This window comes from Mixophyes fleayi, chromosome 5, assembly GCF_038048845.1.
Source record: "Mixophyes fleayi isolate aMixFle1 chromosome 5, aMixFle1.hap1, whole genome shotgun sequence".
Lineage (NCBI taxonomy): Eukaryota > Metazoa > Chordata > Amphibia > Anura > Limnodynastidae > Mixophyes > Mixophyes fleayi.
This window is the reverse complement of record NC_134406.1, coordinates 195340233-195364211: the sequence shown is the minus strand read 5'-3', so window position 1 is coordinate 195364211 and position 23979 is coordinate 195340233. Positions and strand designations below refer to the sequence as shown.

The 23979-nt window shown below is 40.5% G+C and overlaps 2 protein-coding genes across 4 annotated transcripts in view; one reads left to right on the top strand and one right to left on the bottom strand.

Moving 5' to 3' along the window:
* Positions 1 to 7942, bottom strand: part of FBXO15 (F-box protein 15) — a 149397-nt gene extending 141455 nt beyond the window's left edge. The window contains exon 1 of one of the 3 annotated variants that reach the window (XM_075213237.1): positions 7813 to 7942. The gene's annotated coding sequence lies outside the window, so the exon portion shown is untranslated. The remainder of the gene's footprint in view (positions 1 to 7812) is intronic. The other 2 variants (XM_075213235.1, XM_075213236.1) reach the window with 2 other exon arrangements.
* Positions 7943 to 8791: 849 nt separating this feature from the next.
* TIMM21 (translocase of inner mitochondrial membrane 21) lies at positions 8792 to 20976 on the top strand. The gene is made up of 6 exons (XM_075213234.1): positions 8792 to 9253; positions 14294 to 14356; positions 14431 to 14528; positions 17728 to 17801; positions 20166 to 20271; positions 20368 to 20976. The coding sequence occupies exons 1-6, from the start codon at positions 8980 to 8982 to the stop codon at positions 20467 to 20469; spliced, it is 717 nt and encodes a 238-aa protein (XP_075069335.1). The 5' UTR covers positions 8792 to 8979; the 3' UTR covers positions 20470 to 20976.
* Positions 20977 to 23979: the final 3003 nt, after the last annotated feature.

The following is a 23979-nucleotide window of genomic DNA, read 5'->3' as shown; positions in this document are numbered from 1 at the left end:
CCGGTGATGTGGAGGGCACACTAAGCAAAAGTGCATTTACAGTGGTAACAGCATACGTTTCTTTGCACTGCTTTTTTTAGCCTTATTGGAAGAAATTTTAATTATTTCACAATTTCTTTGCACTTTTTTTTATTTTTTGTGTTTTTATTCATGTTGAAAGACAACCATTATGCACTTCTGCTCTCTACACCCAGTAGGGTTTGTTGCAGCCATTAGACTCTCATCCCTTAAACAGTTTTTGGGGTAACCAAAACATTCAGTGCCTGGGGAAAGATCTGGTGAACTCCAGAAGAAAGGAGACCTTATTATGTCTTATGGCTTCGGAGGGCCTGAAGTCCCATGCCGTGAAAAGGCCTTATAGCTCTCGAGTAAGGGCAGTAAAGGTCCCCTGCTAGCTTTGCGGAAAAAACAAAATTTACTTACCGGTAAATGTTTTTCTCTGAGTCCATAGGTGACACTGGAAATCTTGACAAAGGGGTATAGAGTAAATGTTCGCTTAGAGTTCGCACAATAAAGTTTTGTTTGAAGTGCTGACTATATTCTCTCTATGCCCCTCCTACAAGCCAGTTTAGTACTGTGCCCGAGGAGAGACCCTTAAATGATCTTCAGGAAAGAGATTAATAAACCCAATCCCAGATACCATAACTGAAAGATATAGACAGAATTAGTCACACATAAGTGAAACATGGCAGGAAAGGGGCCCAGCGCAGGGCGGGTGCCCAGTGTCCCCTATGGACTCAGAGAAAGACATTTACCGATAAGTAAATTTTGTTTTCTCTTTCATCCATAGGGGACACTGGAAATCTTGACAATGGGGACGTCAAAGAGCAACCCTACCGGGAGGGAGAGCCCTAGGACCCCTGCAAAACTGATCAACCAAATTGAGAGTCCGAGGCCGATATAGTATCAAATTTGTAGAACTGCAGAAAAGTATGTCAACCCGACCAAGTGGCTGCTCTACATAATTTCTCAATAGAAACCCCTCTAGCAGCTGCCCAAGAAGGACCTATAGATCGAGTGGAATGAGCAGCAATAGATGGCGGAGAATTCCTAAATGAATCCACATAAGCCTGATGGATAGTAAGACGTATCCATAGTGCTAAGGTCTGCTTAGAAGCAGGTAACCCTGGCCGTGCTAAATCATATAATACAAACAGTGCATCTGTCTTACGAATTGATGCCATTCTTTTCACATTTATTCTTAGTGCCCTAACCACATCCAGAGAACGGACTGATAGAGAATTATCCTCCAGGATGGAAACCACTATCGGCTGGTTAATGTGGAAAGCTGATACAACTTTTGGAAGGAATCCCAGCTTTGTTCTTAATTGTGCTCTGTTATTAAAAAAACACTAGATACGGAGATTTACATGACAGGGCACTGAGATCTGATACACGCCTAGCCAAAGCCAAGGCCAATAATATGACCACCTTCCATGAAAGCTATTTCATTTCTATTAATTCCAGAGGCTCAAACAGGGAGGACTGAAGAAAAGGTAACACCAACTCCAAATCCCATGGCATAGTTGGTGCAACAAACGGGGGTTGCAATCTCAAGACCCCCTGTAAAAAGGTTTGCACCTCTGGTAGAATAGCCAGTTTTCGCTGAAAAAAATATAGATAAGGCTGATACCTGTACCTTCAGGGATCCGAATCTGAAACCTGCCTCAAAACCTGCCTGTAAAAACAAGAGAAATATGGATGTTTTAAAGGCTGAGGTAGATACCTTACGACCCTTGCACCATTTAATGTATGATTTCCAGATTCTGTGGTAATGCTTCATTGTGACCTCCTTTCTTGCAGCAATCATAGTTGTAATGACTGTAGAAGGAAAACCTCTGCGCCTCAGGATTGCCCTTTCAGTAGCCATGCCATAAATCTGGATGAACCAGTGGTCCCTGCAGAAGAAGGTCTCTTCTTAGTGGCAGGGGCCAAGGGTCGTCCAGAAGAAGGTACTGAATTACAGAATACCACGCTCTCTGGGCCCAGTCCGGCGCTATCATGAGAATCTTTACCCCTGACCTCCTGATTCTCTTGAGAAGTCGAGGAAGCATGGGAAAAAGAGGGAACACATACCCATGGGGCTGTCAATGCATCTAGCGCCACTGACCCTGGATCCCTTATCTGAGCGCAATACAGTGGAAGTTTGTAAATGTGTCTTGACGCCATTAGGTCTATTTGTCTTAGACCCCATCTGCTTACTAGAGCCTGAAACACTTATCGGTTCAATTCCCATTCCCCTTGCAGAATGTCCTAGCGACTTAAAAAGTCTGCCTCCCAGTTTTCTATCCCTGGTATAAACACGGCCGATATCACCTGGGCGTGATTCTCAGCCCATCGAAGAATGTGACTCACTTTGTTCATTGCACTTCTGCTGCCGGTTCCGCCCTGGCGATTTATACATGCGACTGCAGTCTGGTTGTCTGACTGCAATTGAATAAAAGGGACTGGAGAAGGGACTGTGCTCTTTGCATAGCATAAAATATTGCTCTGAGTTCCGGAGAATTTAATGGTAGAATTCTTTCCTGCCGTGACCAGTGACCCTGGAAGATGTGACCTAAAGTCACTGCTCCCCAACCTCTCTGGCTTGCATCTGTGGTCAAGAGGGTCCAGTTTGATACACCGAAAATCCTGACACTCAGAAGATGGCTTGACTTTAGCCACCACGTTAGGGACAACCTTGTCTTTGGGGCCAAGGTTACTAACAGTTGTAGAAAAAGATGAGATCCTGTCCACTTACTTAATAAGTCCAGCTGCAGGGTCCGGAAGTGGAACCTTCCGTAAGGTAAGGCCTCGAATGTGGCCACCATCCTCCCTAGCAGGCGTGCACATGTGTGGACCGATACCCTGCGGTGTTTTAGTATTTCTCCTATCATGCTCTGGATGGCCACTGCCTTCTCCTGGGGGAGAAAAATCTTCTTCTGGACAGTGTCCAAAATCATCCCTAGAAAACTTAGTCTCTGGGAAGGAATTAAACTTGATTTTTCAAAATTGACTACCCATCCGTGTTTTAGTAACAGCTGATGAGTTAGGGAAATATGTCAGAGCAAAATCTCCCGACTGGGAGCCTTTTATAAGGAGATCGTCCAGGTATGGGGTGATCATAACCCCTTGAATATGAAACAATGACATCATTTCTGCCATTATTTTGGTAAAAACTCTGGGAGCAGAGGACAGGCCGAAGGGAAGTGCCTAGAACTGATAATGCCTGTCTTGTATCGCAAACCCGAGGTAGCTTTGGTGAGGCACCCAAATAGGGACATGTAGATATGCATCCTTTATATCTAGGGATACCATAAACTCCCCCTCCTCCAGGCTTACAAGTACACACCGAATGGACTCCATTCTGAATCTCATTATTTTTAGAAAAGCATTCAAATTCTTTAAATTGAGGATCGGCCTGACCGACCCATTTGGTTTGGGTATCAGGAAAAGGCTGGAATAACATCCCATGCCCTTTGAGTAATCTGGTACTGGTATTATCATTTGAAGGAGTAAGTACCTTTCTGTGGAAATTGGCAGCCTGGTTGAAAAAAACCGACACTGAGGAATTTCTCTGAACTCTATCTTGTATCCATGAGTGACAAGGCTCGTCACCCATGCATCTAAGCAGGTCTCTCTCCAAATCTGAGAGAAACGCAGAAGGCGGCCCCCTACTGTGGGATCCCCCCCAGGTATGATTGAAAACCGTCCTGCAGAGGGCTTAGTACTAGATCTACTCTCCTGCGAAGAGGATGCGGCAGCAGAGCGAACTCTGCCCCTGAATCCCCTAGAAGACATGGTCGGTCCTCTGGATCTTACCCTGTACTTGGTGGAATTCCGAAAGGACCAAAAAGATTGTGCAGCATAGCTTTTGCGTGGGTTAGGAGTAGCTGAAGGCAGAAAAGAGGATCTTCCCCCCTTAGCCTGGGAAATCCATCTATCTAACTCTTCCCCAAACAACATCTTTCCGTTGTAAGGTAGAGCTTCTACTCCTCTCTTAGAACCCCCATCAGCCTGCCATTGTCTGGGCCAGAGATTCCTGCAGCACGCCACTGCAGATATGCGGGATCCGACCATGCCCACGTCTCTAGCTGCTTCACCTAAATAGGAGGCAGCTTTAGTAATATGGTCTGTTAACCTTAATAAATCTTCAACCTCGGCTCCCTCAGCTATACCAGTCCTGAGCTGAGAAGCCCATTCCTCTACAACCTTGATGACCCATACACTAGCCATAATAGGCCGCAATTTAATTCTGGCTGCAACATATATATTTTTAAGAATGGATTCAAGCTTTCTGTCTGAACCATCTTTTAAAGATGTAGCTCCAGGGACTGGTAAGGTTATTTTCTTAGACAACCTAGACACAGAATAGTCTACTAAAAGAGTCGACTCCCAGTCCTTCCTATTATCCTTAGGGAAGGGATAGGATGCCAAAAAGCTTCGGGCACCGAGAATCTTTTATCTGGCTTTTCCCATGCTCATCTAGCTCAGCAGACAGAGGATATGAACTATGCATATACCTGGTATACCCTGCGTGTAACAACAAGCAGTGTCTAGACCTGTGACACCATACTCACAGTTTCTGCTCTATCCCCATCGATTTGGGCTTTGAGTGATTCGGCTGGTGTGGACAAGAGGGACTACAGCGTGCCTCTCGGAAGCTAGCGTGCTGGAGAGGAACTATTTTGAACTTCACTGCCGCAGCATTAGGCTCCGCCCCTTCCGCTTAGCTTTTTCAGCCTGCCCAGTCTTGCTCCCATCGATTCTCCCACAAGTGGGAGGAAACAGCTATACTATACCTGCTGTCTAGCTTTGCTGGGTGACGGGGTATAGCAGCGGTAACCAGACACAAGCTTCAGCAGCTGCAGTGCGATACCTAGAGACAGTGTTCTCATTTGCTGGGATGCCAAGCCTCAATCGGTTTGTGAGATGGGCTGCCCCCCCCCCCCCCCCCAGACGGATCCCTCGGTGCAGATGAAGGTAAGCGGCAGACTAACTTATCTGTCCTCAGGCTTGAGCTTCTCTAAAACTAACAAAAGTTGTGAAAATAAATAAAATCTATTGGAGAAGCCCAAAGTGTGTCCAACTCCTTGGGCACAAAATCTAAACTGGCTTGTAGCAGGCACATAGAGAGGATATAGTCAGCACTTCACACAAAACTTTATTGTGCCAACTCCAAGTGAACACTTAATCTATACCCCATTGTCAATATTTCCAGTGTCCCCTATGGATGAAAGAGAAATGGGGCCTGGAAACACTTCCCTTCTACACTCTTATGATTGAGGAGGGTGGAGTAAAGGAGCCCATTGCTTTGGCAAGGTCCTGAAGACCTGCAGGTACCCATTTTGAACCATTTTGTGCTGTGTGACTGAAAGCAAGCACCTCAGGCTTTCAACAACAAAAATCTGAATAACAACATATATATGATTTCCAAACAATTTTATTAGCAACTCTTCTATTTCAATTTGTGGTTACATTCCATAATCCTTTTAAACCCTTCTCCTGATTAGGATTTTATTTTAGTTGTAAATATCCAATCAGTCTTGAAAATGTGTGCCACCGAGTCGCTTAACTGTGAAATCAGGTAAAATACACCTTATAGCAATTCGATGCGATCACTGATTACTTGTCCTACTTGGACAGTTATCAAACAGTGATCGCATCGAATTGTTATAAGGCATATTTTACCTGATTTCACAGTTAAGCGACTCGGTTTAAAAAAAAAATGATGGTCCTGCAGGACGTAGAGCCCTGTAGATCCCAGGCACTAAGCAATCGGAAACTCAACGCGGCTTCCAATGTTCTGCCTGCTCACTCGCTTGCACCTACAGTCTAATTCACATTCTTAACCACCAACCCTCACCTGTAAACAGGCCCAGAGCCATACAGCTGCCACACAGCTATCAGAATAAAAGGTACCATAGCAACTATACATTACCAAAGTAGCATGAGCAGTTCCAGGACTCGGAGAAGCCTGGTGGCATAGATTACTTCCTACAACTGGAGATATCTCGCTTTTATGCTGCTGATACGCACAGTCTGAGTTGGCCAAGCAGCATGCCAAAGGAGTGGTCAGTGGCTAGTTGCTGAAAACCACCAAAACCCCTTAAAGCGTGGATAGGTGGGATGACAGAGTAAGTCCATCACATGGGTCAAAAAAAATCTAAAATTTTCAATGATTTTGGTAAATAGCAAAAATATGAATTTCTAATATATATATTGAAATAATATCTTTAAGGAATCACAATTGACTAAATTAAAATAGGTTACAACTTACCAAGCTCCATACATTCATAGGAGTATGTATACATGGGTAAGACACTAAAGATAGTAGTTTGCTTTTGAGGTTTCTGATAGGATAACATGCACGACCAGTTGCACTGTTTTTCTCTGAACACAGCCTTTCTCCACTCAACGTGACTATTAGTTGACAGAATAGAGTGAGTTATCAAAGACGCCATCCAAACCCATTTCATATAGGAAATATTTGCCTGCTACGCAACTTAGAAATTACTTTCTGACTGAATTAACCTGGGCTCAGTTAATTAATTTTTCCAAAACCCTTGTTTATAACAATCCATTAATTGAGCCAAGATTAATAAGTTAGTGGAAAGTTCATTAGCAGGCAAAATATCACTATGTTTTAGATTAAAAGTCAATTGGAATTTTGGGGACTTTTATAAAACAGTCAGCATGTGGCCTCCTGCCTTTATCTAGTCATAGAACATATTTATGAATGCTAAAATCCTTATTTATAGTACAGGGTGATTCAAAAGTTGCAGTACACCCTTTTATTTTAAAAACTCTACAGGAATTGGGCCGATGGGCCAGTTGCAAGATGGTGCCCATGTTTGGTACATACCGTAAAAGATAGACCACGTCACCCATACCTTACTGGAATATTCAGGTTTCCCAATTTCCTGTAGAGTTTTTGAAATAAAAGGGTGTACTGCGACTTTTGAATCACCCTGTATTATAATATAGTATCTGTGTTAATAGTATGTGGTAACCCAGTGGCGCACGCAGGGGGGGTTTCTGAGTCTCCAGAAAACACCCCCCCCCCCCCCACGCTATCCAAGTGGCCACCATAGCGGCACTGTCCTATACAGCAGCCGCGGCGCTGTCAAAGAAGCGTCCACGGCGGTGCTGTATTGTATACAGCACCGCCGCGGACGCTTCTTTGACAGCACCGCGGCTGCTGTATAGGACAGCGCTGCTGAAACGGAGCAGCTGCGCATGCGCAGCAGCTCTCTCTGGTGAGGTTTTTTTTCTTTTTCTTGGGTTGGGGGGGAAGGGGGGGAAACCCTCCCCTGCCAATCCTGCATGCGCCCCTGGTAACCCGTCTTACACGTAAGGGTTCCCAATGAACACTAACGTCATGACATCATAACTCACCAAATACAAATATGAACATCAGAACTTATCATTAAAACAAACATTTGTTAAGACTCTTGCATTTTACATTTATATGTAACATTACCCATCACCTTTACTGAAGGATAGTCACCTTGTCCATTAATAATTCTAAGATCACCATGACACAGTGGAAAGTATTTAAATCTACCTTATTATGTTGGTATTAGGCCACACGGTAAAAAAAAATAATCAAACACTATTTAGATAAGTCATGGAGGTTTTTTTAAATAAATTAAAAAAAAAACACAACGTACTTTAAACCACTTCGAAACACTGTCCATTTAATATACCAAATTGGTTCTAACTTTCACAAAACGGTTTCCTGATATACATATAAAAACAAGTAGGAAATGTATATAAAGCACCCAGACTACAACTAGCCAGGCTTAGTAGCCATCTCCCGCTTCTCCTCACCTTGCTATTTACTGTTCCGTTTGCCGGTAACCACTGGAAACCTAGTGTGCGAGGAGGCGGCCCTACTTCACCTGACTCACTACTGCCTCCTAGTGGCAATACAGAGTTAGCGGTCACAAACATGCATTCACTATCTCATAATGTCATTCGAGATTCCATGACGTCAGTTGATAGACAAAGTTCTGCAGTTTATATGACGTAATTATTTTCTGTGTAACTTTGCTGGAAATATGCAGATAATTATTTATTACTGTGTAAGTGGACAGGGAATATAATGGTGATCGGCGTTTGTTTGCAATGAATATTCAGATTGTTATACTCTATTATGTGTACATTGACTGCAGAATTATCATCACTGTGTGCATAGCCTATGAGAATGTGACAAATAATGTTAATTTATTTGCCTGAGTGATCCCCAGCCCACTATCGCTTCCTTTCAACACCCTGAGACAACATGTAATTATTGGTGTTGTGTAGGCTGGACGTGCCATGAATGTGCAATAGTTAGGATAATATCCTATCACACCACATGATGTAAGCCAAGCCGAGGGAGGGTACTCCTACATCCTGGAGTACATCCTCGCTCTGTGCTACCAATGTATAATACAATATGGACAGCTCCTGATGCCAGGGAAATTCAGTCTCTCAGGCTTTACTAAAAGCTAAACTACAATTCCCACAATTCTGTGCTCTCGAACTACGAAGGGAAATACAGTCCAAAAATAATCATGGCGGCTAACGATTGACAGATACATAATAGGGGGATAAGGTACAGGTTAAGCAACACTTTTTAAACTGACACTTGAAATATTGTATTCTATAAGTGATTCCTCACAAATAAAGGTCAAGTTCACGGTGCTGCTGCTTCTTAGTGCACCAGCCAGTCTGGTGGAGTGAACGTTGGGAAATGCAGTTCTGGGCGCCCTACACAAGTCAGTAGAGGAGCCATATGGAACTACAACTCCCACAAGACTTTGCCTTACCTTCCAGCTATACCTATGCAACTTTCTGCCTGCAGAGAGGCGTGTTTGCAGCATTCAATGCTGTAGTAGTGGGGCCTGCAGTGTTTAGGGCATATGAAGTTCATTCAGTCATACAGTCGGATAATGCTGTTGAATGCTATTTGATCAATGTTATATATGATAGGTGATAGTTTGAAGAACTGTCATGATTCTCTCCCATTCTCTGTGGAGAGCTGCTTTTAGCAAGCACAATTTCCTGTACTATCCTTTACAATGTCTTGAACTTCACAATCACAGGTTTGCGACTGGCAGCCTGTTGTGTTTAGAAACCCTCAAAAGAAGAGCCCCTTCCATTCCTTGCTCCAGGGTGCAATCCATCTTTACAGACAGGTATTTGTTACAGGTACAGGACCAGAACAAGCGTGTATCTGTGCAGACCAAGAATGCAGGTGATCCCCCGAAAACTACAGCACAAAAAGGTATTTGAAATTTGTCACATTGAATTTCTGGCCAGAGAGAGATGTAGTTTCCATTCGTGACAATCCTAATTTCCTTTTGACTTAGTTTTTTGTTGAATAGATCATCTTAAGTAAATTATTACTTGTTTGGAACGTGTCTATGTTGTAGAATACAAATTACTTATTTTATGTATTTCTGCAATCCCAAAATGATTCAGCAAGAAGAATGGAACTATTTGGTATTCCACTAAAAGTTGTTTGTTTCAGAATTTAGTACTGTAAACATTATGAATTCCTAAACCCTTTGCAATATTAAGGCACCGTGTTGTCATAGCTACTCTCTGAAATTCACTTTTCGACCAGTCAAGTATGTCTTCTACTTGTAAAGAACTACCACTCTCACACTGAGTTCTTGTTCCCTGCTTCTGCCAAAGCACCCTCCCCTCACAATCACCACCTCTTCACTCTGATACCCATCATTTCTTTGTCCAAAAATGCTGCTTTCACAATTCCACAAAACTATGTCAAATGGGTAATCATAAGGTTTAGAGTGATATTATTGTTGTAGAATAATTACATTTTCATAATTACTTTATTGCATGAAATAGAGCCTGGCTGTAGGCATTCAATCTTTGCTGCCATTAGTCCTATTCCACCCACCTACAGGATAGTGATGCTTTGCCAGTAGATAACTAGCTGATAGCTGGCAAAGCATGCTGGGACCTGTAGTTTTACAACACCTGGAGTATCACAGGTTAGCCATCACTTGGATAGTCTGTAGTTTATCATGGAAAATTAGTGTTATGTCATTTGATTTTTCTATCGCCTCTTTATTTTTCTTTGCTGATGACGGAACAAAAAGTTTGGCGTACCGTTCATGGAAAAAGACCTCACTCACTACTTTAGTTTTTGAGTCAAGCTGTGTTGCACTTTCTGTTCTCCAAAAGTGGGACTCCTCACCATGTATCTTGGTACTCAGTGTGTAAACTGCTTCCTGTAGAAGTGTATAGTGAGCATAGCATATATGGGTGTAGCATACATGTTTTGACCAAGAGGCTGAAACTGAATACAAAAATAAGTTTTATTCGGCGAGAACAAAGTACTACACATTTACATGTAACTGATTTGTCCTGAAGACATTATAACCGTTCCGGGCTAATAATATAATAACTCCACCTCTTTTCCACATCATAAATAAATTAATATAAACAGTTAAGACTTAAGTCAGTAAATGACAGTAGACACATATAGGTCAGAAGATCAAGGTTTTATAATAATGAGCAAGTTTAGAAACAAATTAAAAGGTGAAGAGCCAAGTTTTCAGATTTGCTTGGTACTAGACTCAGTCAGTTAATAGAGGATTATTGAGTACACCGATCAGCCACAACATTAAAATCGCCTAATATTGTGTCGGCCCCCATCGTGCAGCCAAAACAGCTGCATTGAGGTATGGGTTGCACAAGACCTCTGAAGGTATTCTGTGGTATCTGGCACCAAAAGTTAGCAACAGATCATTTAAGTCCTGTAAATTGTCAGGTGGGGCCTCCATGGTTCGGACTTGTTTTTCCAGCACAGATGCTCAATCAGTTTGAGATCTGGGGAATTTGGAGGTCAAGTGAACACCTTGAACTCTTTGTCATGTTCTTCTAACCATTCCTGAAATTTGTTTGCAGTGTGGCAGGGAGCATTATCCTGCTGAAAGAGGCCACTGCCATCAAGAAATACCGTTTTCATGAAAGCGTGTGGTTGGTCTCCAACAATGTTTAGGTTGGTGGCATGTGTCAAAGTAACAGCCACATGAATGCCAGGACTCAAGGTTTCTCAGCAGAACATTGCCCAGAGCATTACACTGCCTCTGTCATCTTGCCTTCTTCCCAGATTGCATCCTGGTGCCATCTTTTCCCCAGGTTAACTATGCACCCAGCTGTCCAGATGATGTAAAAGAAAACATGATACATCAGACCAGGCCACCTTCTTTCATTGCTCCATGGTCCAGTTCTGGTGCTCACATGATCATTGTAGGTGCTTTCAGCCATGGACAGGAGTCAGCATGTGCATTCTGACCAGCTTGCGGCCATGCAGCAAGCTGAGATGCACTGCGTGTTCTGACACCTTTCTATCATAGCCAACATTAACTTTTTCAGCAATTTGTGCTACAGTAGCTTTTCTGTGGGATTGGACCAGATGGTCTAGTTTCCCTCCACACGCGCATTAATGAGCCTTGGGTGCCCATGACCCTGACGCAAGTCCACGGATTGTTCTTCCGTGAACCACTTTTGGTAGGTACTAACAACTGCATTCTGTTGACACCCCCACAAGACCTGCCGTCTTGGAGATGCTCTTACCCAGTCGTCTAGCCATCATAATTTGGCCCTTGTCAAAGTCGCTCAGATCGTTACACGTGCCCATTTTTCCTACTTCCAACACATCGGCTTCTAAAACTGACTGTTCACATGCTGCCTAATATATCCCACCCCTCCACAGTTGCCATTGTAACAAGATAATCAATGTTATTGTGTAATCATTTTCATTAAAATAATATGTAAAAATGAAAGGTTCCTAATAATAAGTATTTACATGTTGGGAACATCAATTTGCAAGCTGTCAGGCCAATTGTTAGAGGAATGTATATACCTTTTAGTAAAATAAAAAATAAGTCCCCCAGTGATTAATTTTTAAAAAAATCTTACTATGGTACTATGGGCTCCTCAATTTTTTTTCTTTTTTTTTTTCTTGCCAAGTACCCCAATAAATTGATATAAATTCCATCGTTGAATCTTTAAATATTTACCAAGTGCCATACATATGTATGAATGTTTAGTAAGTAACTTATGTTTTTCACTTTATATAGTGTATGATGTACTAACATAGTACATAGTCATGCACATTTATATGTAACAGGTGAATAATTCTCCCATGTAAGTAAGTTATTCCAGAGTGATTAGGATACAAACATAGAGCCTGATTCATGTTTGGACGTGACATATCTTGTATGAAATAGCTCTGACTATGCTCAGAAATGAGTCTTATGCTAATGAACGCAGTTGCGTGCAATTGATGTCCGAACGCAAATGATACGACTGCATTTGACTTGAATGGTGGTGAACGAATGTAGGCAGTGTACAGTGAGGGCATTGCAACGCATATGTGGCTGATTAAAGTCCTGGGTTTCTCTAAAGTACAGGAGGGTTTTTTTTAGCCGTATCATTTGCAGCAGATACAGGTCAGGTGTAAGTGCTATCTGATAGTGATGACTGTCACTGCATCATCATCAGTAAAAAAAAAATACATGTGTGCATGCCACTAAATAGCAAAGAACATTTGCATGCAAGTAATATATAGAGAGAATATAAAAATGCATTAAGAACATCCTGATTTGTGTATTTACTGTAAAAAAAAAAAAAAAAAAGAAAATGTTTTAAAACCCATATTTTTATTAATGATATTAATATTATTGGGTTGTTTAAATTTGGGTCATTCCACATCAAATCAACACAGAGTTTCAAACTGTCCGTTTCAGATTGTATTGAAATTTGGTATAATAAATGCTGCCCTGGGTGTAAAGAAAACCCCAAAATCTTAGGTTGATATGTGCACTGGTTTGAAGTTATATGCCTTTAAAACTGCACTTTTTTTAATGAAAATTTTGTTTTTATCGTTATTTTAAATAGCATTTGTAGCTCACCTGATTGAGCTAGAGTTGGGCAAGGTCTCATTTTAAACCTCTTTTTATGGGTTTTCATATGATGAATAATACAGCAGTATGTTTCAATTAAAATTAAAAATGTACAATTTTCAAATTATTGATTTTCTCAAAAAGCCATATTTTTTAATTTTTTTGAAAAACATCTAAAAAATTGTTCATACTCTTATTAATAAATCCCCAAAGTTTTATTTTGGGATCATCTGCTACAAGAGCTTTCAATTTGGACTGTTTGTTAAAATAGTAGTGCACCAACACAAAATGATGTCTGGATTATTAAAAACACTTTTATTACCCCACACCAGAGGTGTGGGAAGAGCCCTAGTGCTGTCAGCATAGTGCCTGTGGCTTTGGTTTGGTTTTTTTGCGCATCCCAAGTCTCCAGGGAATCCAGCCTCATGCTGACCAGCACTGGGCTGGTTGCCATTATGGCAGGGGGACCCCACGCCGGTAGGCTAAGCCTAGTGCTGGTTGCAGTAAATACGGGGGGATCCTATGGTTTTTGTCCTCCTAATTTTACTTTGTGTCTGTCCACATTATTATTGTGTGTCGACATTACTACTGTCGACAATAACAATGTCGACCTTTTAGCCATGTAGGCAGAATGGATGTTTCGGCATTTTACCTGTCAATATTTTTGTGTCGGCAAGATAAGTGTCAGCATTTCCAACCCCGGAAATATAACTACCATCGCTAAGGCAGTTTTGCTTGATATTACTCTTGACATAGTTGCATTGTAAGCCATTCAACACACGCATGAAATACACTAATAGAATTGAAAAGTAACATAAATAACTCTTATGTGCTTATACTAAAGAAAAAAAAGTAACATATGATAATAAGTTGAAAATACAAAATTATGTTGCAACCTGTCTTAGGGATGCCAATCCCTTAGAAAACAATATTGTAACAACTAATAGAATTGGAGTTTGTTCATGTGCAATTACAAGCATGTATCTCAACTCATTTTATTGTAACCATTTGGTATGCTTTTGGCTTAAAATGAATAACCTCACAAGAACTTGCTTGTGAAGTTTTTTTTTTTGGTTTTTTTTTTTGTACTGAAATGCAGGATTATAATTTAACATTTAATCAGATTACTTCTTTTTGTGAGATTAATGCATGTTTCCAACATGGCTTGTTGATGACGGCTCCAAAAACATTCTGTAAGGTTAATTGGCTACTATTAAATTGACCCTAGTCTCTCGTTCCAATGGGTCAGGGACTAATGTGATTGAGTTCTCTGTACAGCGTTGCACAATTAGTGGTGCTATATAAATAAATGATAATAGCTGAGTAATTATTGAATCATTTTAGTATCAATCTCATGTGTGTCTTCTTGCTCTTGTTTATTGCAGTGAAACAAGCGGGCAGAGATATTACCTATTTAATTGTTGCACTTATTGGAGCTGGAGTTACAGGCAAGTCTTTTTATTTGTCATGTTAATAATAATTATTTACATACATGCATTAACATGATGATTTTATTGTGCAGGTGGACTTTTTTATGTTGTATTCAAGGAACTGTTCTCTTCTTCAAGCCCCAGTAAAATATATGGAAATGCATTCGAAAAATGTCGGAATCATCCTGAGGTAAGGTAAACAAAACTAGGTGATATACTATTAGACTAGGTGATATACTATTACATGCAGTATAGCTTTATTTATTCACACAGATATTAATTTAAAAAAACAAAATTAAGTACCTATCTAGTGCTTGAGAAAAGATATCCAGATGATATTGGGAAGCTAAGGTATGGATAATGACTAGCGAAGACAGTCCATCCAGCTGGTCTGCAACTCCACTGCAGAAGCTGTAGCCTTACTTACTCAAGATGTTGTCACTGCTCGTTTTGAGTGAGGGCTCCGATCTCAGGTACCTTACACCCATTACTCGTATACACATGTATAATAACTTCTCTGATACACCTGGAAATGGCTTGTTTAGAAGGGGTTTATGCCTTCTGAGGCCAAGCCAGAGCCACAAAGATGTGTTCTACGTTTCTGAATCATTGTTTTCACCAAGTCCAGGGCATGCATTTTTCATTCCTTTTCATCTTTCAGTTGTGAACAGAAAGATGGCAGTACAATCTCCTGATTAATGTAGAACATAGATACTACCTACTACCTTGTGTAGAAATTCTGGATTGGCTCTAAGCAAGCACCACTTTATCTGTACAGATATTGGAAATGGCTCTGTGCACCACAGTGCTTGTAATTCTCAAATTCTGCAGAATTCTTCTTCCTTGCTTATCACAGTATGCTGATTACTTGTTCTCAGACTCCTTTTTTTCTGAGCAGCTTCCACTCAATCTCCATGCCATCATAGCTAGCTTCTCGATTTGGATAAAGAATTGGGCCATGGTGTTCTGGATCTGACCGAGGAGCTAGAAGCCAAGGCTAATCCTTGAGCAACTCCCAGGCTACAGGAAAGCTATCACTTATGCACTTTCTTTTCTGATCTTTTTTAGCATGCGAGTGATGAGTGGAAATGGAAGGAAGACATACCCTAGGTGAAATGTCCATGAAACTGTCAGAGCATCTATTCCCTCTGACTCTGGAGCCCTGTGTTGAGGGAAGATCCTTGGACATGGCTTTTGGTAATTCCTAGACAAATTCTGAAGGCTTTCTCTGTCCTGTTGTCTGAAAATATTCTAAAACACTTCCCTTGTAAATGAAGATGAAACTGCTTTCATTTCCAAAATGTTCATATGAAGACTTGTTTTGTGATCATGTACCTTATCTCACTTGTCCCTGAAGACAGGCTCCCCAGCCTTTGATACTGGCATTTGATGTGTGTATCATCCATTCTTGCCTCTGTCTGCCTGTGTTCCCACTTTTTAGAAGTTCCCACAAGAGATCTCGCATACCTGTGGTGAACTGCAGCAGTGATATGAAAATGGGCATCCTGAAGGTCTAGTGATGTGAGAAAATCCTGTTTGCCAATGACCATGAAGATAAAATTCACAGTTTCCAAGTAGAAATGTCTGGTACGAATATACTTCTTTAGCCTCTTCGAGTCCAGAACCGCGTGAAAGCCCCGGATGACTTCTTGACGAGGAAGAGTCTGGATTTGAGTCTCGTGCCTTCTTGATCTGCAGTAACAAGAGAAATTGTATGATCCTTTATTAATGAGTGCAAAATGCTTTGAAAGACTACAAATTCTATTTTGTTTGACAGAGCCCTGGACTCCACAAAGAAGATCCATTTAGAATGCTGATCAAACTCTATTTTGAGTCCATTGCTTATAATGTCCAACCCTGACTGATCTGTGATGGAGAGGGCTGATATCTCTGCACACTGTTCTATTCTGCCCTATTGGTGTTTATGTGGGCTGATACTGACAATGGTCATTGTGGAGTCTTCTTATTTGACCTTCCTGCTTTGGGCCTAAAATCTTGAAAGGATTGTTTGGATGTAGTAGGTGTGTTTTGTCTGTATATATTGTCTTCCTGGCTGTTAATTTCTATCATCTCTAACGTGCTGACAAGCCAAGAAAGGAAGCCTATGTATTCTATCTTGGGGGAAAGCTGTTAGATTTACCCCCAGATCACTTCTGGATGAGTGTCTAGGCTATGTTTTGACTGAGTTTGCCACTCAAGGACGCAACCAGAGGGCTCTCTTAGCCACTGCTGATGAGCATTGTCCTTGCTGAAATAGCAATGGTATACAAATATGTTTCACACAAAACTCTGCCTTTCTGCATAATACTTTCCAACATGTATTATCTGCTACCTTTCTCTTGGATATATGTATGTGTCTCTCTCCATAATCTAAGTGCTCATCATCATCATCAAGTGCTCTTGCCACTGAAGCCATAGCTACACCAGATTTCAAAGTAGTTCCAAATGGAATGTGAAGTTTCTTAAAATAACTCTATCTTTCTATTCATGGAATATCTGAGGAAAACCCCATGTTCAATAGGGATTGTAGTTCTGGATGCCATATCAGCCACGGGTGCATCTACTATTGGGGCCATGCTTCCCTTCTGAGGCTCCTCATCACTGATTGCATACATACCTACTAATCTGTTTATGTTGGCGTGACACTTGGCCACCTCTGCCCCTTCTTTATAAATCAGCGTATTCACCACCTGATGCACAAGGGAAACTTTTTTTTTCTCTCCGGGTTCACCACTGGAGCACAGAGGTCCAAAACAGTGCCAAATTTAAAATCAGATCTGCTGAAGAATGCAGCAGACTAGACTGGTGTTCCCCGGGTAGCCAGTTTGGCCTATGGCTTCGAGCATGGAATGTTGCGACGATGGAACACAAAGAGTTGAGTCTCTGCACTACAAAAAATAATAAAAAGCTATTGCATGGCAAAAAATTGCCTTTATTTATTTATTTTCCGCCTTCCCCTATTTTCTACTTTCATAAGTCATGACAGGATTTTTGACAATTTATCCCAAGCAAAGCACAAAGAAAGATGGTGTCTAATGTTATGAATCTATAGGTCTTGACAGATCCTATTTGTGTGTAGGAATGTGCATTATGAAGTGTTTTTGTATACGTTCATGTGTGCTGCATTTTACTCTTTTGCCTAAGTTCTTTCATCTACAGAAGTAATTTTTTTTCCCATTACGGTTTCCATATATGACATGTATTCATTATTCTGTGATATAATTGCCAATTCGCTATATTACACCAACCTCGCACAAAGCATGGTTTGTGGCAAAGTTTTAATAGTCTTGTCCTTTTTATAATTTAATGAATTTATATTAACGTAGTTACAGTCCTTAATAGATGTCTTCATTTACTCAATATACTAATTTATTTTATTTACAAAAAAGGTTATTGGAGCTTTTGGTGAGCCTATCAAGGCTTATGGAGAGACCACGAGACGGGGAAGAAGACAGCATGTTAGGTAAGTGTTTCTGAATGTGGCATTATGCACCATAAGCTGATATTTACACTTTTATCAAATTGAAAAGCTAGCCTAAATATTTGAAATTGACACACAGAATAGCCATAGCTAGAATGTTTCTAAGCAAGGTGACCCTTAGATGCCTTACAGCAAAATGTCTCTTCAAAGTAAAAGTAGATCCAGAAAATAAATGCTTTTTAATTTAGAGCTGTAGTGTCCGTTTCACATTCTGTTTCCAAGAACTGTAAACCATACAAAAAGTAGAGGGTACTTGGAGTGGGCCTTGTATTTTGGTCGTAAGCCCTGGTATAAACCCCAAAAATCTTGAATCTCAGTCAGTTCTGAGAGTTTCCAACAAGATAATATCAAAACTAGTGTATTATTCATATATTTTTTTGTTGATGTTTGTTGTGGGCCATTCCGCTTGAAAATTTAAATGCAGTACATTGATTAGCGACAGTGTCTAACATGAAATATATGTTCATATCATTTAAATATATGAGGAACGTTTTTTGGGGTGGGGGTGGGATTTCTCTTTGTCGTAGTAAAGGTAAAAAGAAGCAATCACAGGGATGAGTTGTCTACACATAATTGAGACAACGATCTTTTGTGCTGAACCAAAATTCATAACTGTGTATTCTATAAATTAACTAGGAATACTGCTATCACTGAGGCTTTGTGCTTCATACACCAGTGACATCACTAGTGCCTGGGTAAACAGTACTCCTAGATGTCCATTGCAAACACAGGTAGGAGCTTAAATACAGGAAGCTATTGCATTATATATTTTCATGCAATAAATCTGAATTCATGAGTACATTGGCAAACACAGGATTTTTAGAGCATGGTTTTAACGCCATGCCACCAGTGGGCGTGACCAGCAACTCTTCCTATCTCCAACTCTCCAACTCTTCCTATCCCCATCATAGGGCAGTGCTGCATGCACGCCGCTCCTCCTATCTGAGCAGAACTGTGTGAAGCAGAACATACCTCCCAACTGTCCCTACAGTTGGTACAAAGTCCTGACTGAGTGAGTCAGTCCCCAAACTCACAAATGACCCACCAGAATCAGGACAGTTGGCAGACTGTCCTGCTCTCTCCTACCTGTTCTTGCTGCTTTCACTACTTTTTGCTGCTGCTCGTGTCCTGAGCCCAGTTGCTGCTTGTCTGGGTCCTGGAAGGTTGGGTTCCAGTTTGGAAAAAGGACAGGTACATGATATAGAAATCCAAGCAATGAGTGAATACAGTAGCATTCACTTTTAAGAAATAGCAATCCTTCTCCCCAAACTCGGGCACATATTCAATTAATAGCACCCAAACCACCCCAGTATAAAATGAATAGTCCCATCATCCCATCCTTAATAGGTCTGTCATAACCCCACTATTGAATTAAATATCCCCCACCATCACCCCACCGATAAATGAAAAGCTCCCACTCTCACCCTACTATGAAATAAATATTTCACAATCCACCCATATCACATAAAATACACCCCCTACATTTACATTAAAATCCATTTCCCCCTCCCCCACACTTATATTAAAAGCCCCTCCAAGCCAGGCTCCATTTTTAGCACAGGCTCACCACACTGACATGAGAACACACTCACTTTCTTCATCCAGTTCTGTTACTCTGGCGTCCTGCAGCTGCACAGAGGAGACACACGCATGCTGTCAGTGGGAGAGGAAGAGGTGGAGATACACAAGCAGAGGAGAGAGCTGTGCAGATCTGCACACAAGCTGCAGATAGAAGCTGTAAAGTGACTGTTTCTGGGGGGCAGGGCCAGCCACTTCAACCATACAGTACCCAGGCTGGGAGAGGGGAGACACTAAGAACACCCCTCCCGCGGAAAAAGTGTGTAGCACATGGCTGTGATTGATTTAGGGTTTGAGTAGTTAGTGCTGAGGAGGAAGCTTAAATAGCTCGGTTTGTGTTGTGGGCTGTGCGACCTACACCAAGCAGTGGCAGGTGACTAGTGAGGGGATCGAGTGTCTAGCTAGAAGCAGGGTCGCATGGAATTGTAAATACTTTTATTTGTTTGACTGCTGAAACTACAAGAGTTGCTGTCTGTACCAACCTGACATCCCTGAGTAAAACTACAGCAAAGTGGTTTGACAAACCTGTGTCGGCATCAATTGTCTGGCATGCTTTTCTATATATATATATATATATATATATATATATATATATATATATATATATATATATATATTTACACACAGATCCATAGTTTTGACTGCTGAAGTCAGTGGAAACAAAGTGGGATTATTTTGATTAGCATTGTTTTCTACAGTACTTTTATATTCACTTTTTTTTTTTTGTTATTTGCCTTTTTTTTTGTGCTTATTCTTTATTTATTTTAGCTCTTCAGAGTACTTTAAAGGTGGTGCAAAGTGTATGCGGTTGAAGTTTTACATTTCCGGTTCTGAACCGAGAATGCAAGGTACCGTGCATGTGGATGTAAAAGAGGTAGATACTATATTTTGTATATTACATTTACTATGCCATATAATATATATGCTTTTTGTCTAAAAGTGCTGCTCTTATATCTGTTTCATTTTGTAGAACCCACAAAGCAAGAAATATGAATTTCAATACATCCTTGTTGAAATTGATACTTATCCACGCAGAACAATTGTTGTAGAAGATAACCGATATTCAAGTTAGGAAAGAACTGTTCTAACATTTTTGCAATGAGCAAACTGTTTATTGATGTGAGAGAATGTTTCTACAGTGGAAACCATAAGGCTTGGTTTGGCATAAAGTACTGTGCCTAGGATGAGCTGCAAGTGATTCGTGACTCACTTGTTTGCAAGAAAGAAAGTCAAGTGAATCATGTAATTGTTTAATTCAGAAGACAAACCAAGATTTCGTGACCATTTAAGAGCAATACATTGCTTTCGTGCTATGTCAAAAAAAATAAAAGATTGCGTTTGTGCCGAACATATCTATTTTATATACTGCAATTCTTGTGAATGTCAACAATATTTCCGATGTACCTAGTTTTGTCATTTCCCTATGGTTCCAAAGTAATGGAATTATATTTCTTTAAACTAAACCATAAAATATGGTACACTAATGTAATGAACATTTGTAAAATGTGTGGAAACTATGCTACAAGTTCATCGTGCAGAACCAGACCTAAAGAAGGAATAAAAAAAAGTTTTGTCTATATATTTACTGTAAATATTTATTTCTGTGACTCTGAATTTAACTGTTGTTATAGGGAAGCAATGAACCTTGCACTATAAGGAAAAAGGGGAGCAAGTCAAAAAAGGGCTATTTTACAACTGGGACTGAGAAATAAACATTGGGGTGAGGCTTTCGTTCTTCCACTTGTATTGAAACAAGAAAATAGACTGGTTTCACTCCAGGGACCAATATCAAAATAAACAAGTTGCAGAGTATTAAAACACTTGAGTGCAAAGAAATTGTTTTTCTCCATCAGAACAACTGGAGCGCAAATCATTTTTGTTCCCCAGAGAGTACAATCTAATTTTAAAGCTGCAATCCCATGAAAAAGTCAGGTGTGGCGTTTTCTTAACATAAATCACCATTGCAGGCTATAAGAAAAATGTTGACATTTATAATTTTCTCTTGTGTTTTTGTTTTTCAGTCTATTTATTAATTTTTGACTACCATGGCAACCACAGTCACTTGGTACATGATGTGTCTGTACTTAAGTTGCGATGTAAAGAAAAAACAAAAAATATATTTTCTGTGTGGAATTGCTGCTTTAACTAGCCAAACCACAAACAAATTGTCTTCCAGTAAGAAGACATTAGTCTTAATGTTTGGTTTATTTTATTCAGTAGGTCAATAGGTCAATGCTAGATCAAATTCTTTTGTAAAAAAAAAAAAAAAAATACCACCAAGTTCAAACACTTGGGATTCTGTAATGTTAGACACTGAGCCTTTTTGCTGCTGTTGAGTGAAAATTACAGGTTCATTTGGCAACAAAAGCTTCAGAGTTCATTTACATATTAAACAAATAAAAGAATGAGTGCACATTCTTAGTATTGACAAGGAAATATCCCTTTGACAACCTTTATTGTGTGCATGACATTACAGGAGTGAGATTGATTTCAAGATTTTCAGATCTCAAAGAACACTTGTTGTTTACACACTATTAAGGCAGCTATAAATTATGTTGAATTAATATCTGATTAGGCACAGCCTTAGTTGCAGTTTTGAGGGATGTGCGTGCAATTTTGTCTGCTGTGTCACATGTTATGGAATGTTTTGTTTTTTTCCGGCCCTAAGCTGCCTTCTGATTGGCTGCAGCTTAGCACACAAATCATCCACGTTACGTTTGCCAGATTGAAATATATTGGTTGACTGAAGGTGTGATGTGTTTTGTCTATGTAGGGAGTTTTGTATTTACTTATACAGAGTCATTGCACTCTGTTTACTGAGGCTTGTATGCCATGACAACCATGAAATACCTCACAAATCCCTGTTAATTCGAAATGCCGTTATCACAGCAAACCTTATGCAAGCTATCATGATAAAGAAATACTGGAGATACGGATGGGAGCTAATCCTATTACTTTCTGGTAGTCATAGAGTTCAGTGTGGCGTACATTTTGCAATACTTAAAGCTTCATAATTGATTATATTCTTCCTCCATTCTTTCCTCTTGTCATGAACAGCTGGCACTCGCTGTTGGTCTGTTTTGTTTGGTTTTTTTTCCCCTGTCCCTGATCAGTCACTTGCACCTAGTCCTCCTTTACTGTTGTCCCCAAACACCTGCTGCTTTAACAAAAATGTATTTTCTCTGTCACAAGACTGTAGAGTAGGGAGCCAGTGTCTAGGTGCCAAAATATGACAAAATTACTCACAAAGTTTGATATCATAGAAAAAATTACTACTGGGGTGATGGGATACAAAAGCATCAGCTGCTGCTGTTTGGGAGAGGACATTAAATAGGGTAATTAGTCCAGCAGGATAGTTTAGGGATGAGGGCAGTGTCTGTGTCAGGGGGATTGTTAAACCTGGAGGGGGAGTTTGACAGCGAGAATGCCTAATCATGAAGTTTGGCACATGAACTGCACAATAAATAATGCACTTGCAGAATGTACAACTCTAGACTTTCATTACCTAAATTTACTTTGCTGTCTGCTAATAGATTGAGTGTGACAAACTGAAGAGGTGTATCATTTTTGTTTTGCAAATTGCAACATCATCGTTTTGGATTTGGAAACACCTGCTCCCACATTTTTACCAATGCTCAGAGTGAGTACCTAGTACTCAGGTACTGTATTGATTCCATAAGTAACATTGTGTTAAATTTGCCATAATTGTAAGCTTATATCGCATGCCCACCTTATTAACTTTTAAGTAACTTTTTCCTCCTGTATTGTATAGGGGAACACAGAATGACATCTTGCCTCCTGCTGGTTGGACACCAAGGAAGAAATACTGCAAGCCATAACCCTGCCCATAATCTTAAGCCATCAGTTTTTCTTTGTGCACTTGGGATGTAGACCTAGTCCTATTGGGTTGTATTTTTATGTATTCTAATTTTTTGGGGGATCTGTACGTTACAATACAGTCACTGTGAGGGTATTTTAAGAGGTACACAATCCTTGTTATGACTTCAGCAAGAAGAGGAACTGACCTTTGTTCTGTCCCTACAGTTTCCAGACCTCTCTATGGCAGACCATATTCCAGGGAGCCTATCTCTACTAACGGGGAAACCCATTATGGGTTAACAGCCTCTAGAGTCACTCCCCTTCTGTTCCCGATTCTGGTGGGAAAATCGCTGATGTGGAGTCCTTTCTGGATAGGTACTAGAGTGTAGATCTTCAAGATTTGCACCCCCATTTCCTCGCTGCTTTGGTTGGCTTTCTTGTGACTGCACTTTGGACCACAGCCCTGGGCTTCTTCAGCTCCCGTTACTTCCGCTTTGTTGCTCCACAATGGCATTAGGCCCCAACTGGTCTCGGTCTTGTGACCTCTTGGGGAGGTTTGTACAAAAAGCAAGTGCTGCCTGGATGCTTCCACTTTGCTCTGCTTTTTGGGGGCAGAATGACAGAGTTAGAGCATCAAATTTGCATTCCTACGCACAGTTAAATTTCACTCAAAACTTGGAATTTCATTTGCTCCTTTGCAGAATGCTGGAGGTTCTAGTGTCCCAAGGGGTTTTGGTACCCCTACCACAATTGGGACTCAAGG